The 25,169-nt window shown below is 39.1% G+C and overlaps 1 protein-coding gene across 3 annotated transcripts in view; it reads left to right on the forward strand.

The window, feature by feature from the left end:
• The window catches only part of SHROOM3 (shroom family member 3), a 281,246-nt gene that overhangs the window by 17,944 nt on the left and 238,133 nt on the right, over positions 1-25,169 (forward strand). The window contains exon 1 of one of the 3 annotated variants that reach the window (XM_037147045.2): positions 18,387-18,481. The exons of the other annotated variants lie outside the window; for them this stretch is intronic. Within the exon in view, the coding sequence (XP_037002940.2) occupies positions 18,404-18,481 (78 nt within the window). The 5' untranslated portion in view covers positions 18,387-18,403. Of the gene's footprint in view, positions 1-18,386; positions 18,482-25,169 lie in introns of those variants that run through there. 3 annotated transcript variants of the gene reach the window in all.

Genomic DNA, 25,169 nt, shown 5'->3' on the forward strand with positions numbered 1-25,169 from the left:
GATAAACTGCAAAGACACTGTGCTAAGTGAAGAGGGCAGGACACAATGCAGCACTTACTGAACTATCCCACTTATATAAATTTTTAGAACAGGCAAAACTAATCATTTGTGAAAGAAGTAGGTATAGCAGTTGCCTCCGTGCTGGGGTGGTTGGGGACAGACTGAGGCACAAGCGTCTTTCTGGATGCTGGAAGTGCTTTATGCTGTAATAGTGGTGTGGGGTATCTGGACGTATGCATCTGTCAAAACTCATTGAATCGCACCTTTAGGATCTGTGCATTTTAATTCAAGTAAATTATACCTTAAAGTGTGATATCTCAGAGTGTGAGGCAGGAACAAATGGACTAGCCAATGGCATTTTGGAATAAAATATAACATTCAAAAATGGATCTACTATATAGATAAGAATTTAGCACATAATAAAAGAGGAATTTTAAACTGAGGGTTGGGGATATTATTATTTAATAATAATATCGGGACCAGGAAAGATAAAAACTGGATCCACTTTGCCCCGACTGGGGTGGCTCAGTGGATTGAGCTCTGCCCTGCAAACTGAAAGGTCACTGGTTTGATTCCTGGTCAGGTCACACACCTGGGTTGTGGCCAGGTCCCTGATTGGGGGCTTATGAGAGGCAGCTGATTGATATTTCTCTTACACATTGATGTGTCTCTCCCTCTCTTTCTCCTTCTCTTCCCCTCTCCTTAAAAGTAAATAAATAAAATCTTTAAAAAAAGCTAGATCCACATCATCCCTAACAGCAAAATAAAGCCGATAAATTAAAGAGTTACATATAAAAAGTGAAATAAATTTACTTCCTATATTTCTGTATTGTATGAATTCTTTTAGCAAGCCCATTTTTCAATTTTTTTGATTATGGTAATACAGACATAACACAATATACCATTTTAACGATTTTTAAGTGTACATTTTTGTGGCATTAAATACATTTGCGTAGTTCTGCAACCACCTTCACCACCATGTCCAGCATTTTTTACCTCCTCACACTGAAACTCTGTACCCACTGAAGGCCTCCCCATTCCTCTCCCCCGAGTCTCTGGCAACCTCTACCCCCAATTCTACATCTGTCTCTACAACTTTGACTACTCTAAGTACTTCATATAAGTGAAATCATACAGTATTTGTCCTGTGACTCACTTATTTCACATAGCATAATGTCCTCAAGGTCTCACCACGTTGTATCATGTCAGAATTTCCTTCCCTTTTAAGGCAGAATAATGTTCCATTGTATTTTGTTCATCAGTGAACATGTGGGTTGTTTCCGCCTTTCGGCTAGTGTGAATAATGCTACTATGAACATAAATATACAAATATTATTCAAGTATCTTCTGTCTTGGTCTGCTTGGACTGCCGTAAGATAAATACTAGGTGGCTTAAACAGCTTAAATTTATTTTCTTACAGTTTTTGGAGACTAGAAGTTCAAGATCAAGTTTCTGGCTGATTTAATTTCTGGTGAAAGCTCTGTTCCTAGTTCACGGACAAGGACGGGGTAGTATGAGGTTGGGGAGGGTGCTCCCTGGCGTCTCTTCTTATAAGGGCACTAATCCTGTTAGACTGGCCCCCACCATTATGACCTCATTTAACCTGATTTACATCTTTACTCCAAATATAACCATATATACAAATTTTGGGCAGGGTGGGGTGGTGGTGGTGGAATCAAACATCCAGTCCATTACACTGTCTTCCAGTTTTTTTTTGTATATGCCTAGAAGTGGAGTTGCTGGATCATATGGTTTTGTGTTGGCCAAAAAGTTCATTTGGTTTTTCCTGTAAGATGGCTCTAGTAGCACTTACTTGTCTTTAACTTCATTTGAAACAATTTTGTTGGATTGTATTGTGACAGCTGTCGTGTCAATGTGTATTTAAAATTATCAAAATTGGTAAATTTCTGTGTAGCCATCTTCTGTGAAGATGGAAGAAAATACACAACACTTTCAGCATGTTATGCTTTATTATTTCAAGAAAGGTAAAAACACCATTGAAATGCAAAAAAAGAAAAACAAGATTTGTGCAGCATATGGAGAAGGTGCTGTGACTGCTCAAATATGTCAAACGTGATTTGTAGAGTTTTGTGCTGGAAATTTCTTGCTGGATGATGCTCCATGGTCAGGTAGACCAGTTGAATTTATAGTGATCAAGTAGACACATTAGTTGAGAACAATCAATGTTATACCAGGTCAGAGATAGCCAAAATCCTCCAAATACGCAAATCAATCAAGTTATTGGTGAAAATGAAAAATGTGTCTTTTATTTTATGGAAACAATCACACGGAATTTGTGGCCAAGACAATAATTTTTTGTTTGACTTTTGAGGAACGGCCGTAGTGTTTTCCACAGCGGCTGCACCATTTTCCACCCTTACCTAGATTCTATTATATAGTACCATGCAAAGGGTTCTAGTGTCTCCACATCCTTGCCAAGACTCACTATTTCGCCTCCTCCTCTCCGCCTCCTTTTAAAATAGTAACCCTCCTGACTGATGTAAAGTAGCATCTCAATGTGGTTTAGATTTCAGGTCCCTAATAATGAGTAGTTTTGCATGTCCTTTTTGGTCATCTGTATTATTTCCAATGGAGAAATGCCATTTTAAAATTGGATTGTTCATTTGTTGCTGTTGTATTGCAGTTCTTCATACATTCTGGATATTAATTCCTGATCAGATACATGACTTGCAAGTCTTTTTTTTTTTTTTCAGTTTTGTAGGTTGCCTTTTCACTCATAGTGATCTTTCACTGATAGTGATCTTGGGTTCACAAAATTTTTATTTTTGATAAAGCACATTGTTTTTTCTTTGCTGCTTGTGCTTGCCATCATAGGCAAAAATTATTACTAAAGTTAATGTAATAAAGCTTTTCCTTTGTATCTTCTTTTAGGAGTTTTATACTTTTCAGCTCTTATATTATGTCTTTCATCCATTTTGAGTTGATTTATGTATATAATTTAAAGTAAGGGTTCAACTTCATTCTTTTGCATATGATACCCAGTTTTCTCAATACTGTATATAGGGGTGGGCAAAAGTAGGTTTAAAGTTGTGAGTATGCAAAACAGAGTTTATTCTTGTATTATCAGTTACTAATCACTACATTATTTATTATTATTAATAACCCATTTTTCCCACCCCCCGTATTGAAGACTGTCTTTTCAATATTGAGTGGTTTTGGCACCCTCATAGAAAAATCACTTGACCTTTTATGAGAGAGTTCATTTCTGTGTTCTGTTTTATTCCATTGGTCTATATGTTTGTCTGTATGCCCGTACAATACTGTTTTTGATAATAAAGCTTGGTAGTAAGTTTTGAAATCAAGAAGTGTAAGACCTACAGCTTTGTTCTTCCTGTTAAGGTACTTTTTGGTGTGGCTATTTAGGATCCCTTGAGACTCGATATGAATTTTAGGGTGGAGTTTTCTATCTCTGAGATACACGTCCTTGGGACTTTGATAGGAATTGCACTGAGTCTCTAGATTACTTTGGGTAGTATTGACATTTTAACAACATTAAGTCTTCTAATCCAAGAATGTGGGTTTTTTACCATTTATTTGCATCTTCCTTAATCTTTTGGCAACATTTTGTAATTTTCAATGTACATGTCTTGCATCTCCTTGGTTAAGTTTATTCCTAAGTATTTTTTTCTTTTTGATGTTTTGCAATCCTTTCAGATTGTTCATGGTTAGTATACAGAAACACAAGTATTTTTGTGCATTGATTTTGTATCCTGCAGTTTTGATGAATCCACTTATTAGTTCTAATAGTTTTAAGGGGGGGATCTTGGGGTTTTCTGCATATAAGACTAAATGGTCTGCAAACAGAGATAATTTTACTTCTTTCTTTTCAGTTTGGAAGAATTTTATCTCTTTTTCTTGTCTATTGCTCTGGTTAGCACTTTCAGTATTATGTTAAACAGAAGTGTTAGTTAGGTACAGCTCCCCTCTAAAAATTGTGTTAAGCTCAAGAGCAGGAATCCATTAACAGATCAACAGCGGGAGAAGAGTGGAGGGTGGGGGTGGGGATTGGAAGGGGGCTTAGAGCAGCTGCGGTTCAGTTGGTAGTTTAAAATTGGCTTTTCTTTTATTCTCTTATTCCTGCTACCCCCATAGAATTCGGGAAGAATAGGGATGTTTTCTCCTACACATTTGATTATAATAACAGGCCAAGATCTCTTTGAACATAACCGATAAAGAAAAAAAAAAGCATCCGTGGCCATCAAACTAGGTAAAATAGTAACATAATCTCTGGTTTGTAGTTTGAATCCTATTAGTTATAATTGTGTAGAGTTGTACAGTGAGAATGCTTGGGGAGTTTTTAAAGCTAGATTTTTCAAAGACTACATTCCTCATTAGACCTTTCCCATTAAGACATGCTTGAATGATGCTACACAGCCGAATAGTTGGGATTTTTTTCCAGTCTTGTCATAGTCTGAAGACAAAGGATTCTTCCGCTTGCCAAAGTTCCCCGGAGCCTAGGTTGAGCGGCTGCGACAGCACTTCAGCAGGGAGCTTTTTATTCAGGCTTCAGTTTGCCATCGGGCCTCATTCACTACACAGGATCAATTTGGAGCAGTATATGGAAAAAAAATCAATGGAGGAAAAATCTGACACAGGCAGACAAGGTGCCACAGACTGACTTTTCCTTTCATGATGCTGAGTCATGATGCAGTCTAGGCTAGGGCACAGGAAATTGTAAAATCCTTGTTCTGAGGGCATATTCTTGGTGCTTTGGCTACAGTAATGCCACGGCAGTTGAGCGAATGCTGGCGTTGGTATTGCATGCAGCTCACTTGACTTCTACTATGAGAAGCCGTCAGTGGTGTGAAAGATGGGGGCCCTGCAGTTGACATCAGAGGGTCCTTCTGATGATCTCACCGTCTCACTTGTCATCAATCTCTCCTAATCTCAATTTCCTCACCTGTAAAGTATGGATAAGGTACCTGCTCCTAATCACAAATTTCTTATGAGAATTAAATAGGGTTTACTCCTGTTTGTTACACTATCAAGGCATACTAATTATTATGTTAGAATTTTTATATTCTAATTTAGATGTTGTGTGTATACAATTCTTCTGGATTATGTGTGTATGGATTTAGCCATTACCAAGACAGACAAATTTTAATACTACTTACCCAAGGAAAAGGGTTGAGAGCTATATAGAAGTGACTTTAACTTAGGTATAAGACATAAAAGGCTCCCTCCCTTGGACTTCAATTAAATAAAAAATAGCCTATATGTGACGGGCCATACCCATAGACATTCTTCTCTTTTATGTACAATCTGGCATGAACAGTGGTTAAGAGCACCAATGCTAGGACCAGAATTTGGGGGCTCAAACCTCAGCTCTGTCACTGGCTAACAGTGTGCCTTGGACAATTTATTTAACCAATCTGTCCCTCTATTTCCCAAAGTGGGCTAAAAGGTGGCAATTACTTCATGAGATCATTGTGAGGTTTTGCAGGGGTATCCAAATTTTTGGCATCTCTGAGCCACACTGGGAGAAGAGTTGTCTTGGGCCACACATTAAATACACAAACACTAATGAAAACCAATGAGCCAAGAGTTTTAAGTAAATTTATGATTTGTTTTGAGCTGCATGCAGCCCACAGGCCATGGGTTCGACATCCCTGTAAGTGCTGTAGAAAGAAATCTCTGAGAGCAGTGGCTGACTAGTAGTGTTATTGGTGTTACGTAGTTAATTGGAGGAGAGTTTGGGGGCAGAAGGAGAAATAGGAGATCAAATAAATGACCTCTTCTCCCCGAATAAAACAAAACAGGAAAGTTGTCAAGAGAGGAAAAGATAGTAGGGGAGGTAGGGATCTAGGCAGAGACACAGACGCACAAACACACCAACACAGACACAAGGACAGACACTTTCACCCTTGTGACCTTGATGTCTCTTACCACTGAAGGTTTTAAAAGCGGTATTGCATTTATACATCCTAGACTATGTATTATTTTGCTAGGACTGCATAAGGCAATACCATTGAATATTTTTCTGGATGGCTTAAACAACAGAAATTTTTCTTACAGTTCTGGAGGCTACAAGTCTGAGATCAAGGCAACGACTAGTTTGGTTTGTTCTGAGGACTTTCTCCTTGGTTTGCAGATGGCAACATCCATTGTATTCTCACATGGTTTTCGCTCTGTGCGCGCACATCTCTGATGTCTCTGTGTGTTCCTGTGTCCTCCTCCCACATGACACCAGTCTGGATTAGGGCCCACTCTGACAGCTTCATTTTAACTCAATCACTTCCTTAAAGATGCTATTTCCAAATACAATCATACCTTAGTATTCGTTGGCTTCTGAACTCCTCGAATTTTGACAAAAAAGGAGTGTTTCAGCACTTGGCACTTGCTTGGGACTCATTTACACTTTGCTAGAACTTGAGCGAGTCATGATGCTGCCCTGCAAGCGAAAATGCTTCATCATTTGTAACTCATCAGTTTCGGCACTTGTCTCCAGTTCTGGAATGAATTAATGACGAGTACTGGGGTACCGCTCTAAAGTTATACTCTGAGAAACTAGGGGCTAGGGTTTGACATATAAATTGGTGGGAGGATACGATTTAGCCCATAACATGTTTTTTGCTCTATAGACAATGAGAAATTAATCAAAGGACCCAAATTTACTCTAGTATCGTGTAAAGGAGTCAAAGGCATTTCTGAGTCTAGCAGTAAAATTTGTTTGAATGTCTCATGTGGGTGGTACTTACATCAATCATGTGAAAGATAATCTGACTTTTATGCAGAAACTCAGACTTGCAGAAAAATAGTAGACATTTAGCAATAAGTTTTGGTTTGGTTTAGATACTTGGTCTATAATTTTAGGCTTGGAAAGTGAAGTTTGAAATTGTGTCATATAGAAAAATAGAATCTACTCTAGTCATTTTGGCAGAGGAAATTTAATACAGGGAATAAGCATGCAGATATTTACTACTAACTGCTCAGGAAGAGCAATTTAGCATGAAGTCATCAATGAGGTAGACACATGTGATGTTCTGTAGGGTGTCAAGATGGTCAGGATCCCTGGGGACTATGATGTGCAGAAGAGTTGACTTAGCCCAGGGTGTACTGTTGTTTCTGGTAGCAGAAAGCAAAAGGCTTGTAATCCTTGAGAAGCATTTGAAGGGGAAAAATTAGATCAATAGTTGTGTACTAGATGTGAGATATGTGTGTTAATTTTCTCAAGCCTCAATTCTCATTGCTTGATTAAGTTTACAATAATTCATAATCATTACCCAAGATGAATACATCTTCTGCACGAGCCAAACAGGTAAATTAAATGAGAATGTTAGAAATTGCCACGACTGCATCTTTTAAGTCTTTGGTGGTTCCATCAGTTTTGGCAATTCTCCTAGGGATGTGGTACTGTTCTTAGTTTACTGACTGAGTGGGGCAGAGGGAGCTCCATGACCTTCCACTTGGCTCTCCTACAGTATTAGCTCTTCTGTCACATTTCTGTGTGGAGATTAGACTAGTTTCCCAGCATGTCTACATCACTTCATACACTCAAGAACTAAGAAAATAACCATAGGGTGAGACCTGGAAGACAGACTTGAACCCAAACCTCATTTGTCACCTGAACACTGTAAGTCTTCTCTTCAACTACTCATCTCCAGTGGTGTTTTGGGTGCCCAGAAATTAACATCTGTTCAGGACCAAGATCTAGAAATTTTCAAAGATCTATAGGCTCTTTAATTTCCCTTGATAAAAAAGGTCAGGACTTCACTTGAATCTTGTTAGCAAAGTTGATCCACATTGCTTGTTTATCTAAGCTATGATATGTGTATATACCAACTGATGCCTGGTGCCCGCTACAATAGCCAGTCTTCGCTCTGGGGCTCCCCCTCAGCCTGGCCAAGACTTTCTGAGAATTGCGCTGCAGGCCGTAGCTCTGCCTATTCAGTCCACTTTCCTTTTTTCCCTCCTTTCACTGGAGTCAGACCTGCGCTGGGGTCAGAAGGCTCTCTCCTCTTGTTCCTGTCCCCTTACCCCTTTGTCTTGCACAAGTGCCTTCCTGAATATGTGTCTTGTATCTCTAGTTCCACTTTGGCATTTGTTTCTCAGAGGACCTATGCTAACCCAGAAACCAGCTAGTCATACAAAAAAGCCCAGAGTCCATTGAATATTAGATTGTTGACAATTATAAAATTCCTAGGCCTTGGGGAGCATATTTTACATTTTCCTGATAACTGGAGGTTTTCTTTAAATTAATTAAATGTATCATAATAAAAGGCCTGAATAGCGTTGGTATTTTTCCCCTAGAAAAACACCTATGCCCTAAGTGGGAAAATATCTTTTTGGAAATTAAATTTTAGAGTAGAAACAGAGATGAGATTAAATTCTAGGGATTGGGAGCAGAAACTGGGAAACTGGGCAGCATTTACACATTTGTATGTCTGTGGTCTCTTTATCTTACTCTTCACTTTGCTTTATATCATAAAGCGTTAACACAATATCTAACATGTCAAAAGTGAAAAACGTGGGGTTTGCGTGGTGCTCTCAACAGGCTCCTTCAAGAGCATTTCTTCCTTCCCTTGAGGATCAGCTAAAATTGAATTTGGCATTGTTTGCCCTTTGTCGCCTAGGCGTGCGGGTCAGACTCTTGTCTGACCTGAGTGAGGCAGTGATGGACAGTTCTGTAGAGGGCATTATCACCGCCTAATCAGATCAACCAAAAGCAAAATTATTTTCCTCTTCTCCCACGGTGTCTGCTTCTTCATGTTCTTCCTCTTTTGTCTTCTCTTCTAACTTGCCTTGTGAATTTTTAAGACATTGCAATTTACTGTTATTAGTGAGAGAGATCCGGGTTGCAGAAACAGTTGTATGAATCAAGTGTCTTCTGCCTTGCAGACAGCCTTTCTCAGGAACTAAGAGCAGTGTTTGAAAGCTGTGGGCACCGAGGCACAGCCAACTCCATAATATTTCTTGCCCAATGCTGAAGAAGGGGCCCTGCTGTTTCCTGGATGCGTTGGGCTTTCAGTCAATACTAATAGTGAATTTAATCATGGGAGATTCTAAAACATTCAGCTTCTACTCGTAACAATAAGTCCAGAATCAGCAGGGGCCTTGCAAGAAATAAACTAAATAAAACTAATTACAGCAGAAACCAAGTACTAAGAGCAATACAAGAATCTGTTTTTTGTTTGTTTAGTTTTACACTTTACCAGTCATAAGAGACAAGGAAGAAATATGTCTGGGTTTGGGGCTGAAGATGCAATGGCAATAGAGGCTTAAGGTAAAGTAAAATTCTAAAGTAGTATTTTCCTTCTCTGCTAAGAGAGTAATACAAGAAAATTATTCTTTGTTGCCTCTGTGCTTGGTGCCAACCATTGTGCCGGATGACATATATCCTCCCCAGAACTCAGAAAGAGAAGCGTGTCATCTCCATTTTATTTATAAGTAATGTGAGGATTAGAGGAGTTAAATTAACCCAAGCTCACATACCCTATTCATGGCCTCTCCAGGAGTGAAGCCCAGGCTGTCTGTCTGACTTTAAACTATGGATGAAAGATAATGGTCATGGAACTATAAAGGACAGAGCAAATGCTGGTAAGAGGGATGAACACCTGGGGCAGCCCAGTAATGAGCTCCAGTCTAGAGCAAGCAAAGGGTAAGGTACTTGGTGATTGTCCCTATGGACTTTGCTAATTCTATCCAGGGTCTGAGAGACCTTACCAATTGGTGATCTTCAAGCAACTAAGTGAAGAGAAAGGGGAAGCACAGAAAGACTAAAAATGAGTCTTTCATAAACCTAGTCATCATTCGATTTATTTGGATTAGCCTTGAGACATTCTGAACTGTCATTTGTACTGGTTTGAGGAAGTTACATCCAGAACTTAGAGAAATGACTTGGTTGTAAGGCCGACTTCCAAGGAGTGCCCCTACTTTCCAACACATAATTTAAAAAATGAAAGTGAGGAGCTTGGGCTTGATTTGGGTTGAATCCATTTTTTCTAGAAGGTAGGACAAGAGGAAATACAGACAACAGACAATATTTGAATTAACTTATAGGAGAACAAAAAGACCACTTTAAGAGCTTATAGGACAATATCCAGCCTCCTCTAAGAGTGTGCTCTCAACTACCAGGCAGAGTAATAAGGCTGGGATTAATTTTTACCTCTCCTATTGCAAGATTTGAAAAGAGTGGGGTGAAACATTCTACATGTATGGGATATTCCTATGCATTGCTACTGGAAATGTAAATTGATACAACATCCACAGAGATCATTTTGGCAGCCTCTACATTCTGTTTAAGCCACAGCAACACTACTTCCGGGGTTTGAACTGATAGAAATACTCACTCATGTACACAGCAGTGTGCATAGTAGGACATTCACTGTAGCATTCTTGGAAAGAACAAACAAAAAGTAGAATTTTTTGTCTCTTGACTAGGATTTTTTGTACAGTTTGTATAATTTATATATATATATATTCATTCAGATCTATATATGTATGTATGTGTATAAAAAGTCACACATTATATTAAACAAGATTATGTCATTAAAGCTATTTCTAATTTAAGGTGGTACAGTGTTTTGTTACATTGATTCATTGTAGAGATATGGCCATAAGAAGTGTTTTAATATTTAATAAAGGAAATTTTGGTTGTGACTATAGGTCACAGTTCACTTTTTCCAGAACTTACAGTGTCAACCTTTATAGAGTAAGGTGGGCATTAGAGGTGGGGAGAGAGTAAAAGGCTGCTGATTGGAGGGTGTATAATAAGCTTTAGGGCAAGGGCACTCATTTAAATTCTTAATCATCTCCTTTCCCTCTTTTCTCTAATCTCTTAACTCACTACTTTAGCTGGGTCAGAAGATTGGGGTCAGAAAAGAGTCCAATGGGGCAAAGAATAAAGCCAGCTTTAATTTGAAGAGATAAGACAATGGACAGTTGAAGATATGAAGCTTTATTAAAAAGAAGAGATTTAAGATGAAAAATGTCAAGAATGGGTCCATTAAGTTCTATCTGGTAAAATTCTGAAAAGATCTTATTTAAAGCTTCACTCTTCATTGATACAGAGATTTAAAAACATTTTTTTAAAACAAAAGTAATAGCCAACTGTTAACTAGAACTCAATATATACACAACATACTGTTCTATATTCATGAACCTTTTAATTTTCCTTACACATCTATGAGGTAGGTCCTGTTATAAATCCCATTTTGCATTTGTAGAAAGAGACTTAGTGACTAAGTGATTTGACCCTAGACTCAGAGTTACTCACTCCACTGTGTCCCTCCATTTACCTCATAGGTTTTCTGTGAGAATCAAGTGAGATTTTGTGCGTGAAAGTACTTCGAAAACCACAAAACACTAGATACTTGAAAGCCAGTTTCAAAAGATAGGAAATGTTATTCACTCCACTCTGTGGAACAGTCCTTTTAATACAGAACTTGGAAAACAAGTTACTGTTGAGGCTTAAATAAAAATTAGTCATGGATTAGAGGTACACTTTTGGATAGCAAAATAAGTATTAAGAAAAACACAAGGACAACAAGAAAAAATGGCATACAGTCAATGTAAGTAGTAATAAAAAATGGCCTGTTTTGTTGGTGTGAGAGGTTTTCACGGAGTGAAAACTGCCATTGCATTGCCACCTTGTACAGAACAGCCTCTGGAACTGGACTGACCTGGCTCTGAAAGGGTAATTGTGCAGCCTACTAGGCTGCCCCCACCTTCCACAGCTAATGAAGCTCTTGGAAAACGTATCCTCACTTAACGAATGAGGCTGGAAATGCCAAAACGCCTTTTGCCAAGGATGTGTTCTTTAGGCTCCGAATGAATTCATTATTTTGTTAGCATACTGCCACCAAGCCAATCACGGACAATTTAGCATGCCACATTTCAGGCAGAATTTAATTCATCTACTACATTCACTTTTGTGTGCCATAAATGAGACAAACAGCCCATGATCAGGTGATGGCTTGTCAGTAACACTGTAACGCCACAAACAGAAAGCGCTGGAGTTAATGGAGAGTTCTACAGTCGAGTGTTAGTTACACTCGCATTAAGTGCTGGTCTACATATTTGCCGAGGATAGTAAGTTCCTATCTTGTGCTGGGTCTGTGTCTTTTTAAGAAGAGGTAGATGGTGGTGGTGGTGTGTGTGCTATGTGTGATACCCATCTCCACTTTTGTAATGAATCATTGTTTATCTTCGTAACAAAAGGGCACAGGCCTATAGCTCAGTGGTAGAGCATTTGACTGCGTAACAAAAAGGCACAGTCTATATCTTGACCAAGTGACACTGAACCTTTTTATGGAATCAGAGTTCTGAGGTTACCCGAAGATACTTATCTCTTATATGTATTAGTTTCTTCTTCTTTTTTTTTTTTATGGCCACATGCTTTGCCTATGTCAAAAACCCAACAGCAGGGATGGTGGAATGTTGCCCAGTGTGGGAGGGGCCTTACTCAGTCCCAACGCCCATGGAGCCTGCTGTCCCAGTCAGAAAGTGGCATACGAATGCATCAGGGCCCAACATCCAAAAATAAGAAAATGTGTTACAATAAACACCATTTATTGAACACTTCCTGTTCTAAAGCTCTGTACAGGGGAAAGAACATCTATGAGAGAGACAAAGAATCCAGTGAACATCTTTTCTAAGGGCAGCTCTCAGGTACTTTGGGCACCAGAAGTGCCTGGGAAGAGTTGAGGGCTGTTTCATGCTCTGGAGTCAGGTGGTCTGGTCTTCATCAGGTCTCTGCTGTTTGTTAGTTGTGTGGGCCAGGGCACATTACTTATGCTTGCTAAGCCTTGGTGCTTGTGTTGGTAAAAATACAGGAATGGGGAGTGGCAGGGAGTGGAGGAGGAGAGAAATAAAAATAGATAGCTCATTAAAGGTGTTGCGAAGATCGATATAATGCTTGGCATGGTTTCAGACCTATTGAAAGCATGTGATAAATAACTACTAGCTATTTTATTATTAATATTATTATTACTACTAATATTATTATTTTCCTTTTCCCACCTAAAACGAGCCATTAACTGATCAAAATATGTCTCATTTCTAAGGTGAATTAGGGCAAGACAAACAAAAAACCAAAAAGAGATTAAGAAACACAGCTTTGTGCAATAATTTAAACCCCTTCACCAATTAAAAATTTACAGGAGATACTATTGAATAGTAAAATTAACTAACTTTTTGTTCTTTATTAATTCATTCAATATTTGCCCTAGAGTACTGTAATAAATCCATCCACAAAGATGGATCTAATTTGGGACTTGCCTTCAAGAACCACAGTCTTGCCATGGAGACCAGAGGGTGTTATACTTGGGACTCACAGAGGGAGACTTGGTGTGGCAATGCTCTGTTTCTTGACCCGGGCAATGGTTTTATAAAAATTTATTAAGTTATGCACTTATGTTCTCTGTATTTTTTGGCATATGTGTTATACTTATTTTAAGAAGTCTTTAAGAATGGTATGTGAATTATATCTAAAAAATATGGGACATTTGTGACCTTGGATTGGGAATAATTTTTTAGTTAGGGCACCCAAAGCACAAGAAACCAAAGGAAGAAAATAGACAAATTGGCTTTATTAAAGTGAAAAACTTTTGCTTCAAAGGACACTGTCAAGAAAGTGAAAAGATAACCCACTAAATGCGAGAAATATTTGTAAATCACACATGTGACAAGGGTGTAATATTTAGAATATGTAAAGAACTATTATATTAGTCAATTATAGCTCAATAAAGCTGAAAATAATAGAACAAGGAAAAAGAACTATTAAAACGCAACAATGAAGCCCTGGCCAGAGTGGCTCAGTGGGTTGGAGCACCGTCCTATGGACTGAACAGGCATAAGTTCGATTAGTTCGATTCCCGGTTGGGATGCATCCTGGGTTGTGGGTGCAGTGCCCAGCTGGGGTGCCTATGAGAGGCAACTGATAAATGCTTCTCTCTCTCATCAATGCTCCTCTCCCTCTCTCTTTCCCTCCCTTCCCCTCTCTCTCAAGTCAGTGGACATGTCCTCAGGTAGGGATTTAAAAAATCTCAACAACTCAAGAGACATATAACCCCATTAACAGTGAGCAAAAGATTTGACTAGACATTTCTCTAACAAGTGGCCAACCAGCATGTGAAAAGATGCTCATCATCATCATTAGTCATCAGACAAATGCAAAGCAAAACCATAGTGAGGTACCACACCCACTAAGATGGCTGTAATGGAAAAGACAGACAATAAGGAGGCAAGGATGTGGAGAAACTGGAACCTTCATACATTGTTGGTGGGATGTACATAGCCACCTTGGAAAACAATTGGGTAGTTCCTTAATAAGTTAAACACAGAGTTACATGATCCAGAAATTTCACTCCTGAGTATATACCCAAGAGAAATGAGAGTGTATGTCCACACAAATATTGTACATGAATGTTTACAGCTGCACCATTTGGGATCATCAAAAAAAGGGGAAAAACTCCCCATGTTCATCAACTGATGGTTAAATCAAACATGGCATATCTGTACAGTTGATTGTTAATCACAGAAAAGAATGGAGTACGTGGGATTAGATAATGGTAATGGTTGCAGAACGCAGTGAATGCATTAAAAAACACTCACATGTATGCTCTCATACAGTGAGTATCATGGTATTTGAATTACACCTCAATAAGATAAATAAAATGTAAAGTATGGGATGGTTTCATGATTCTAATGTTATATTTGATTAAATTATAGAGTATATGAAAAAAGAATAGGAAACAAATTTGAAAGTATGAATTGTGATCAAATTATAAGGGGCTTCCACTGCGGGGCAGCTGGCAGTGGAGAACCATCGAAGGTCATTGAGAAAGTAAGAGATGTGAGTAGAGTGTGGTTCAGGAAAGTTAGTCCAGCATCATTTCATCACCGTCTCTACGTCTTTCATGGGCTTTGTACCAGAGAGTATTTTGTATTTAGCAGTTTAGTTTTGTGTTAGGGGAGATACATGATTTTAGAAAGTTTCCTCCAATGCACTTGATCATATTAGCCTGGTAAATTACATTATATAAACCTTCATAATAATATAAAATGCTACAGAAGTAGGCATAACTTGCTTTCATAAGAAAGAAGTAATGGAAGATGGAAGCAAGGTTTTTGTCATGTTCACTAATACACATACTTGATTTTGAATATAGAAAAGGGAAAATATATTAGTGTATCAGTCCAGGTCTCAACAGGACAATTACATTGTAATAATTTGATGAGACTTCTCAAAAACTGGGACAGATCAGAGAGTTCACCTTACTAACAAGCTAGCAAGTGGGCCTGCCAGTCTCAGGACCGCAGGCAGAAGACACAAGACTCCTGGGTCAGAGACAGAGAACATCTTTAGTCTGTATTTTACCATAGTTTATTTCCCCTTTAGTGAAAAAGCTAGCTATTTACAGCATTCTTAGAAATGTAAGCTCTAATAAATGTACTGTGAAATAAGATATTATTGAATAAGATGTATAATACCTCCTTCCCACATTGCTTTTTGAGTATATGCTACCCAACATTTTGACAGCTTATAAAGCAGATGTTGGCTCTTTGGGCTGAAAACTACAAGCTGAAATAGAATGTTAAGGAATCCAAAGCAAATCACTTCAACTCGTATTTAACACTCAACTTTCTCAGTGCAGTTTTTCAGAAGGGCACACTCAGTAAAATGTTTTAACTGCAAATTCATTGTTTACACCAGCCTTCTTTAATATTCCATGGTAGGGAAAAATTATAGTGAATGAGAAAGCATTTAGTAGCGACTTCTCCTAGTGTTTTCTACAATATTCCCTGGTATCCGTGTGGTTTAATCAACACAGAACAGTGCTGTTCTAAAGAAATCGCTTATTTTAGAAGTCACATGACACCATCTTGTCTGTAGGACAACTGTATTTTATCTGATGTAAATCTGATGAACTGCCTAGTCATGTGAAAAAATGCTAGGGCAGCTGTGCCAGCAGAATATTTCTAAAATCAGGCATATGCTGAATACTAGCACATGGGGAGGGGGACTTTGGTGGGGACTCTGGGATTTGAATCTGCAGGCAGCAATTTTTTAGAGTAATTTGAAAACTCTTTATTTTGAAAGGGTCAGTTACCAGTTAGGTTAGAGAAGCATGTGTGTTTCATATACAAGGAAAGATGATCTTTCTACTCTATCTAGGCTCCCAAAGCCATTTGCTTCAATTATCTGGCCTCTGCTGAAGACTGAAGGTCTAGCCTAGGATCTGTTTTCTATAGTTTTCTAAATGCTGATCCATTCATTATTAAAGAGACTTGGCCTTTAGCATCAGATTACTGCATTTCTTGTAAACCAGCTTAGAGGCAACAAAATTGAATTCATCTCCAGATATTGGATTTTTTTAGCTGAGCCCTTCTATTTCTGTTGCTTGGTTAAAAGAGAGCTGCAAATAAATCCAGGGGCCTATGTGGTTATCAACTTTGCTTTAAAAAGATCTGACCTTATAACCTTTTGTCCTGTCTTAAATATTTGCTGTGTATAAGGCTTTTTTTTCTTTTTCCCTACTGGAGTGCCTTTTTTTCCCCTTAAACAGAAATAGCAGAAGATTAAGAATTAGGGCATGTCATCTCTCCTTTCATTTCTAATCCCCCATGTGTAACCTAGTGCATTAAGATAATGCTTCTGAGAACATGGTACAGGTTTTTACTGCGAGTGTGACTGCTGGTGAAATGGGACAGGCTCGGCTGCAGTATCTATGAGTTTGCAGAAATGAGTAAAGATTAAAGATAGAAGAGAATGTTCATGAAATATATCTTCGCTAGTTCATATGGCTGAAATAAGACAGACGGGAAGCAACATTTCTAAATAAGAGTTGGTTTGATGTACCAATCCAAAAGAATTTATGTGCCCCAATGTTCATAGCAGCACTATTTACAATAGCCAAGTGCTGGAAGCAACCTAGGTGCCCATCAGTAAATGAATGGATCCCAAAACTATAGTACATTTACACAATGAAATTCTATGCAGCAGAAAGAAAGAAGGAGCTCCTACCCTTTGCAACAGCATGGATGGAACTGGAAAGTATTATGCTGAGTGAAATAAGCTAGGCAGTGAAAGACAAATACCATAGATTTCACCTTTAACAGGAACCTAAACAACAAAACAAACAAGCAAGCAAAATATAACCAAAGACAGTGAAATAGAGAACAGGCTGATAGTGTCCAGAAGGGAGAGGGGAGGGAATTTCAGGGGAAAAGGGGAAGAAGGGTTTATAGGAACAAGTATAAAGGACACATGGACAAAAAGTAAGGGGGGGATGGAAATGGGAGGGAGCAGGAAGGACTGTGGGGGGGGGCTGGGATGGGAGTAAAGGACAAAAAACTGTACTTGAACAACAATTAAAATTTTAAAAATTTAAAAAATAAAAAGATTTGGTTTAATGTGATGTCTAGCAAAAGAGAAGGACAGCACCCCTTCCTTAGGGAAATACACCATTGCTCTTGCTGCAAGACTTTGCCTAACTTGTTCTTTTTCTGTTTTTGCCTGAGCTGTGTGGAGGCAGAAAACCATGCATAATACTCAGTTACAGTGACTGTATTAATTAAAAAAATTTTTTTAAATCATTGTAATTTTTCCTTCTACTTTATTATATATGTGCATATGTGGTTTGTATGATTGGTATATATGTGAGTATACACACACACATATATATATTTCTTCTAAATTCATTTATAATTGTTTTTGGAAAGAAGCAAGATAGAAATACACGGTAAAGTGTGCCAGGTGGTTCTTTTTCTGTCCAAAACCTGTAATAAGCATTTTCTTTTATTTCAAGGGAACACTAAAGCTCATTATTAGAGGGAATATAGAAAGATGACACAAAAGGCAAATCAAGAAATAGGTCTTGAGAGCATTGATTTCGGTTCAGCAGGAGCAGCCTTTCAACTTTCTTTTTAATAGCAGGGATTTTACTCAGATTGCAAAAATGTGGTCGGGATGTGGTGACTCGGAGACCCAACATCTGTTAGCAGAAGGTATGAGGGTTGTGATTGCAATCTGAGCTTCGGAGCCTGGCTGGTGGGCCCGACATTTGAGAAAGCAAACAGGCCAGCCTTTTCATCACCCCCCACTTCCTTCTGGGGAACCAAGTTCTCGTGCTGCCCGCCAGGCCTGTCACGGTGAGAAGGCACTGCAGCCTTCCTCCCATTCCTCCCTACTCTGCAGACCAAAATAGAACTTCCCCGTGTCTGTTCCTTCAGGTTTCTGTTAGCAGACGGAACCCAATGTCGTAAACAAAAAGTTCACAGTAAATATTAAATACCAGAAGAAATCATTTCCGCCTCAGATCACATGGGAAGCCCGCAGTAGTCAGCTTTCTGTTTTCCTGTCAATGTCCTGTGTGTTCTTGGGACTCAACCGTTGAGATGTCAGATTAGCAGTCAACCATCTCTTGCTCTCCTTGCCTGATGTCCTCACCTCCCTGCCTCTCACTGATACCAGCCACCTGCAAATGGCCTGGGCCCTGGCTGTCTTTTTCATTCCAGGTAAAACAGACGACCTAAAGCTCTTTGGCTAGAGTTGGTAAGAAGGAATAGAAAGTAGATAAAGTCTTAATTAACTATTTTTCCAAATATAAACAGAAAAATTGACAGAACACTTATGAGAAAACAATTATATGTTTAATTTGGGGGGGGGCACTTTGTTTCAGGAATAAATATCCAGGGATGTAGCCACTTAGGGTGTTTTCATGAATCTATCGGCCTGGTATAAATGGCTTAACTATGTTTGTTCATCTCGGCACTGAGGCTTTGATGCTTTAGCATCAAAGAGGAACCGGTAGTGAGTATTTGAGACATCCAGGCAGAGTGGATTGGGGGAGTGCAGTTAGCTTTGGTTAGGAAATGCCTTCAGATCAGACTATAAAAGGCGGTACTACCTTTGCAGAATGTGGGCCTGGCTGTGACCCATGCTTTGCCCTGCAGTTTCAGGAACTGCATCACCTTTTGTCTTTCCCAAGTCATTTGAAAATATAGAGAAGACAGAATGAAGTGGCTTCCACAGTATTTGGGGCTTCCAGGCGCTTCCACAGTATTCACTGCTTAGGTACAGTAGTAGTAGACGTAGGGAGGTTTCATTATTCTTTGTGCCTTATGCGTCTCAAATGTATCATAATAATTAAGTAAAAACCTGAAGAGAAGACATGGTTTTAGGGACTTAGTCCTACAGTCATAAGATTCACTTGCATAGATACTATATATGGTCTCAGTCTGGTTATTTTAATTATCATCTGCTTTCTTTCCCCTTAAGCAAACACACATAGGAGTTTCCAGATGTGACTAGTTGCTTCCCAGTGGCTCTAACATAGAGAAGAACATCTGTGTGCGCCGTCACTTGTTTAAGGATCAGCAGCTTCTATCTCAGCTGGTTGGGGCGGAAGTGAACACGAGAGAGTTTGATCAGTAAACATAAGTGTTTGCATAGCTAACTGTACTTACTTCAGAAGCACAGAAAGTTGTATATTTAATTGGCAGTTAAAAGAAGCCGGAGCAGACAGTGGATGGCAATTAGTATACTTTGAAAAGGATATTTAAAATATACAGGAAAAGATTATTTGCCTGTAAATAAGACTGGCTGTTTATAATCACCTGATGGATTAGGACCTCTACCCTAACTCTTTGAATGAGATGGGGTCAAGGCAGTAGGGTGGACCATGAAACTTTCTCTTGTGGAGCCTCACCTACTGGGGTAACCCATGTAGCCTGGCTGACCGACCACTATCTGTATCCCAATTCATTGACACATATTCAATAATTCTCACAGAAAACAATTAAAAAAGAACTGCTTCTTCGGTGGTGGTGATGGGGAGGGAAAACTCCAGGAAAGAAAGCCACATGCTAGTATTTTAGTGGTGCCAGGACCACCCTGGACAGCCATGAGATCTTGCTCTGTGTGTCTCCTGGGAACACCATTCGCATGGACTCCAGAGTGAATGACACTGCCTGTGGTTGTGCAGTGTCTCAGCTCTAGTGGTAATCATTTATGTGGTGATTTGGAAATGTTTCCAGAAGTATCCCTTGTGCAGGACAAAGGTCTACTGTGTATCTTATATACTTCACCATTAACCCTCTCATTTGTACTGAGCACTGAATAAATAATCTATTCAGCAAAGAGAGAAAAGCAACTTTAAAAGACTAGTTTATTTAATTATAATTCACATATAAAGTCCACTCATTTAAAGTGTATAGTTCAGTGATTTTTAGCATATTTGCAGAGTAGTGCAACTGTCACTGCAATTGTAAAACATTTCGTCATACTTCCTGAAAAACTATTAGCAGTCACTCCCTGTTCTCCCCTTCCCCCAACCCCTGGCAACCACTAATCTACACTCTGTTCCTATAGATTTGTCTACTCTGGACTTTTATAGAAATGGAATCATACATTATGTGGCCTTTTGTGATTGGCTTTTTTTACTTGGCCTAATGTTTTCAAGTTTCATCCATGGTTTAGCATGAATCAGTATTTCATTTCTTCTTATCACTAAATTATATTCCATTATATGGGCATACCACATTTTACTTACCTGTTCATTTGTTAGTGGATATCTGACTTATATCTATTTTTGACTATCATGAATGATACTCTTATGAACATTCACGTATAGATTCTCCATGTGAACATATATTTTCAGTTCTCTTGATTATATACCTAGGAGTAGAATTGCTGTGGAGAAAGGCAATTTTTAATTTAGAAATGTCTCCATTAGTAACTATTATGTTAAAAGTCATCTTATTAATGGTGTATGTCTGGCATGGCTGGTACTTCTGGGTCCTACCCCAACCTTCCAGCCCCCACTCCCAGCTATGTTGTGAACCAGCAGGTGAACCACAGAAAATCGAATTGTACTAAATGTTCAGTCTCTTCAAATGGGGTCATACTTACATTGAATTCACTCTGATTTACTATTTCGCTACTGCACTTGGAACACAGACAGCATTCACTGCAAGCTGGAACCGTGGAGTGGAAACAGAGGTTCCCTGTTTCCCTTCGTCGGCTCTCAGAGCAAGGATGGAGCCAACTTCGGGTTACTCAAAGGCCTTTGCTCTCTTAGTTTCTTGCCATCCTTCTTCCTTTCGGCCCTTTTGCTTTTCATTAGTGCCACTTAGTGAGCTAAGAGACCTGAAGCGCAGATCATTCAGCCAAAGTATTTTTATAGTCACTGGGTGAAATGGACTTTCGATATGTGTGTCATGGTTTTTATGTGCCTTGTAAATTGTGTTGTTTTTCCTGGAGCTGTGAAAAGTCACAGTATGCTTTTTCACATTTATTCTTAGCTTCTGCATTGCGTTATTAGAGGTATTATCAAGGATGGTAAAAAGAACATGCAGTATTGGAGGAAAATTGTTTTAAGTGTATAAATTATATCGTTTCATGTTTTTAAAGTGAGGCCACTTAGTGAGAATAAAAACCACCAGAAAGATTTTAGTAAATTGACCATATTTTAATCGTAAGAGTAACTTTCTACATAGATGCTGTGGTTATTATTTGGCAAAGTGAATGTTACCTTAAATTTGAAATCCTAGGATTCATAAATTTGTCAAAAGTCTGATTTTTAATAAGCCAAAGCCATTTGAATTGTGCCGACTCTACCAATTTTCTCAATGGCATGTATATTTGAGAAGGAAGTTATAAAGAGTAGGCAGTGAGGGGGTGCTGCTTAACTTTTAAGGAGAACATTGTTTCATCAGAAAAGAATAAAATATGGACTCCCTTGTAAGCAAAAGAGTTTTCATTTTTATTGTCCAGATTTCTTAAGACCCCAATAAAGTATTAGCCCTACCGTATCCAGCATTCCCCATTTATTCTTCATGGACTCTCTTCCACAGAATGAAATTGGTTGATTCACAGGCTGGCTGGAGGCTTTGAATAGGGAGCTTTGGGAGAATGTTCAGGATGTGTTCCAGCAAGCCATCAAGACTGTTGACAGGTGGCCAAGCCAAGGGAAAGAGTGTTAGTACTAACAGCAGCTTACATTTACATAATTCTCAGTCATATGTCAGGTAATGCCGTCCACATGTTACATGTATCGATTTGTGTGATTATCATGGCAATCCTATGAGGTCAGTCAGTTTTTATCCTTAATTTAGCTGAGGGAACTCAGACACAAATAAGTTAAGAAACTTGTAAAAGGTCACACAGCCATGCTTTGAACATAGGTGGTCTGGTTCCAGAGTCAGTATGCCTAACCACTAAGTGTTCCTGGGCAGATTGGAAATGTGGAAAACTCTCATGCCTGCCTCCGGCCAGAGCTCTGGAGGAAGGAGGGAGGGCACAGGGCTCAGCTCCCTGCCGGCACTTTGCCAAAATGAACTGGTGAACTGAGGCATTGTCTCAGCCTTTCACTACTTGGATAGTTTCAGAGAGCAAAGGAAGCGTTAGTTATGTGGAAGCATTAGTTATATGGATCAGCAGGGTATAGATCTTGCTTATCTTTAACATATACCTTTTATTTTTTAAAAAACAGAGAATGAGTGCTCTATAATACAATATGGTCTTCTGATAGCTGGTTTGTGGAAACTAGAAGAGTCAAATTAAGAGGAATCAAATACTGAAGATGAAAAAGCAAAGTCACAAGACCATAGCAAAGTGAGAAGAATGGAATTTTTATGTCCATTTAATCCCTTATGTGGCCTTTCATCTCCAGTACTTAAAATGTAGAGAAAACCACTAACTTTAGCACAAGAAAACAAACAGCTACCACGTGGCTTTTCATTTCTGCCTTTGGAAGTTGAACAGATGTCAGATGAAGATAAATAAATACTGTTAACAGCTTCTGGAAGCATAGTGCACTTTGAGAGAGTGAGTCAAGACATGAACCAGGGCTTATGGCCTCAAAGCAAGCGAGGGTCTTCTTGAGGACAAAATGAGGTTTTAGAATTTTGGCGCATGCTTCCTTGAAGAAAAGAGCATAGCCCAAAATGTTTCTACCCTTAGGTCTCTTCTTAAGTAGAGAAAGACGAATAAACTGTTCATAAAATGGGTATTGGGTGGTGGATTAGAGGTGAATTCGGCCAATGGAATAGTAGAATTTTATTTACCAATTGAAATCAGCTCATTGAGAGCAGGCACCAAATATCCTAACACATAGTAGAGTGCCTGTTACCTAATAACAAGAATGACAGAAAAAAATAATAACTGCCATTTATTGACACCATGTGTACTATCTATTACCACCTCCTCCATTTCGTAAAAGAATGCACTAAGTCTTAGAGAGTTTAGTTAGTAGCCAAATATCACACAAATAAGTCAACTACAAAGTCTTCTTTCTCACCCACTGCAGCCCACTGTGGCTCACCTTAAGGATTTGGCTAAAGGTTTTGAACTATCTTCTGTGGTTCACGAGGGGAATCCTTGACAGTTGTCTGAATTACAAACATGAAAAAGCGGTATCTAGGATAAAGGCAGAATGGTTTGGTTTTTGTACCTTAGTCTGGCTGTGAAGTGATGAAAGTCCGAATCAATATTTTGAGTTAGAACCAAAAGGAGAAGAGAGATCCAAGACTTCCTGAGGAGGGACAGATAATTTGGAGCCAGGGGCACTGATTGGTTATAGGCATTAAGGAAAGGAAGGAGTCCGAGATGAATCTGAGGTCTCCAGAGTCCTGACAGAAGGATTTCTGGCATCATAAGTAGAAACAGGGGAATCAGGAGCTAAAGGCAGTTTACAGACTTTCAGCACAAGATGTGGGCTGGGCGTGGATGTACTGTATACACCACAGAAGGGGAAGTGTGGTAGTTCTTTCCCTGCTGTTAGAGCCAGCGTCTCACTACATAGAAGCTAATAATTCTGGCTCCTTGCTTTCCTAGACTCCCTTGCATTTCTCTCTGGTGACGAGACACAGTGGATACCTGCTGGGGGTTTCTAGGAAAGATTTTTTTCTTTAGTGATAAGAAATCTACTAAGAAAAATGCTTTCTGCTTTGATTTCCAAGTCAAGTGTATCAAACAGGGAGCCGCTGCAGCCATCTTGTAGTCTTAAGGCTCAGGCCAAATAAACAGGTGGGATGTTCATGTAGATCCCTGACCCTGGGGAGCTCCTGAAACCACCCTGCGGTGGTGCATCTCCTGATGTCTCACTTGGAAAAAAAACGAACTCCAAACTCCCATTGCTCATGTCATTTTTAGATGGATATCCTGTTATTTATGGTCAGAGCTATAAATACTGGGTCGGCAAAAAAGTGTTCCTTTGTTTTTTTCCTGTTAAGATGGCTCTAATAGTGCTTTGCTGACTTTAATTTCATTTGAAACAATTTTGTTAGATTGTACTGTAACAATTGTCATATCAGCATGCATTTAAAAAAAATTTCAAAATTGGTGAATTTTTGTGCAGCCAACTTAATATTGAAGATGGAAGAAAAGATGCAACATTTCCTGCATATTGTGCTTTATTATTTCAAAACAGGTAAAAACACAACTGAACACACAAAAAAATTGTGCAGTGTATACAGAAGGTGCTGTGACTGATCAAATGTGTCAAAAGTGGTTTGCAAAGTTTCATGCTGGAGACTTCTCGCTGGAGCAAGCTCCATGGTCAGGTAGACCAGTTGAAGTTGATAGTGATCAAATCCAAACATTAACTGAGAACGATCAGTGTTATGCCACACAGGAGATAGCTAACATTCTCAAAGTATCCAAAGCAATAAAATTATTGGTGAAAATGGAAAATGTCTTTTATTTTATGGAAAAAAACTGTACAGCCGTTTTGGTCAACTCGATACATCCAAATTGATGGACTTCAGGAATGCCCCAGGTTATCTTGGAATCCAAGCCTGGCTATATATATATTTTTTAAAGATTAATTTTGGAAAACCCCCACATGGGGAGTGAACCCCAGAACTGTCCCCTGAAACCTCCAAAACAGTCAGTGTTCCTAAAAAGGAGAGTGTAATGTGGATACTGTTTCTAGAAACAGAGGACTCTTTAACAAAAGTCTCTAAAGGCCAAAGAGCCTGGCCCAGATCTTAGGCCCACTTTGCTGCCTGGTGAGAGTCCCTGGCAGGTTGCAGTGCTGCAACGTGCTTTTCAAATAACAGCAGGTTTCCTTAGCGAATCCCAGCATTCCCATCGCTCCCAGATGCAGACTAGGCACAGGAAGCATTTTCTTCTTTTGGAACTGCTGCTCTTTGCATTTGCTGCCTCGCACCTTCCTTCCATTGGCTGGTGTCTGCTGGCAGG

This window comes from Artibeus jamaicensis, unplaced genomic scaffold, assembly GCF_021234435.1.
Source record: "Artibeus jamaicensis isolate MK-2021 breed Jamaican fruit bat unplaced genomic scaffold, CSHL_Jam_final scaffold_1031, whole genome shotgun sequence".
In the NCBI taxonomy this organism is placed as follows: domain Eukaryota; kingdom Metazoa; phylum Chordata; class Mammalia; order Chiroptera; family Phyllostomidae; genus Artibeus; species Artibeus jamaicensis.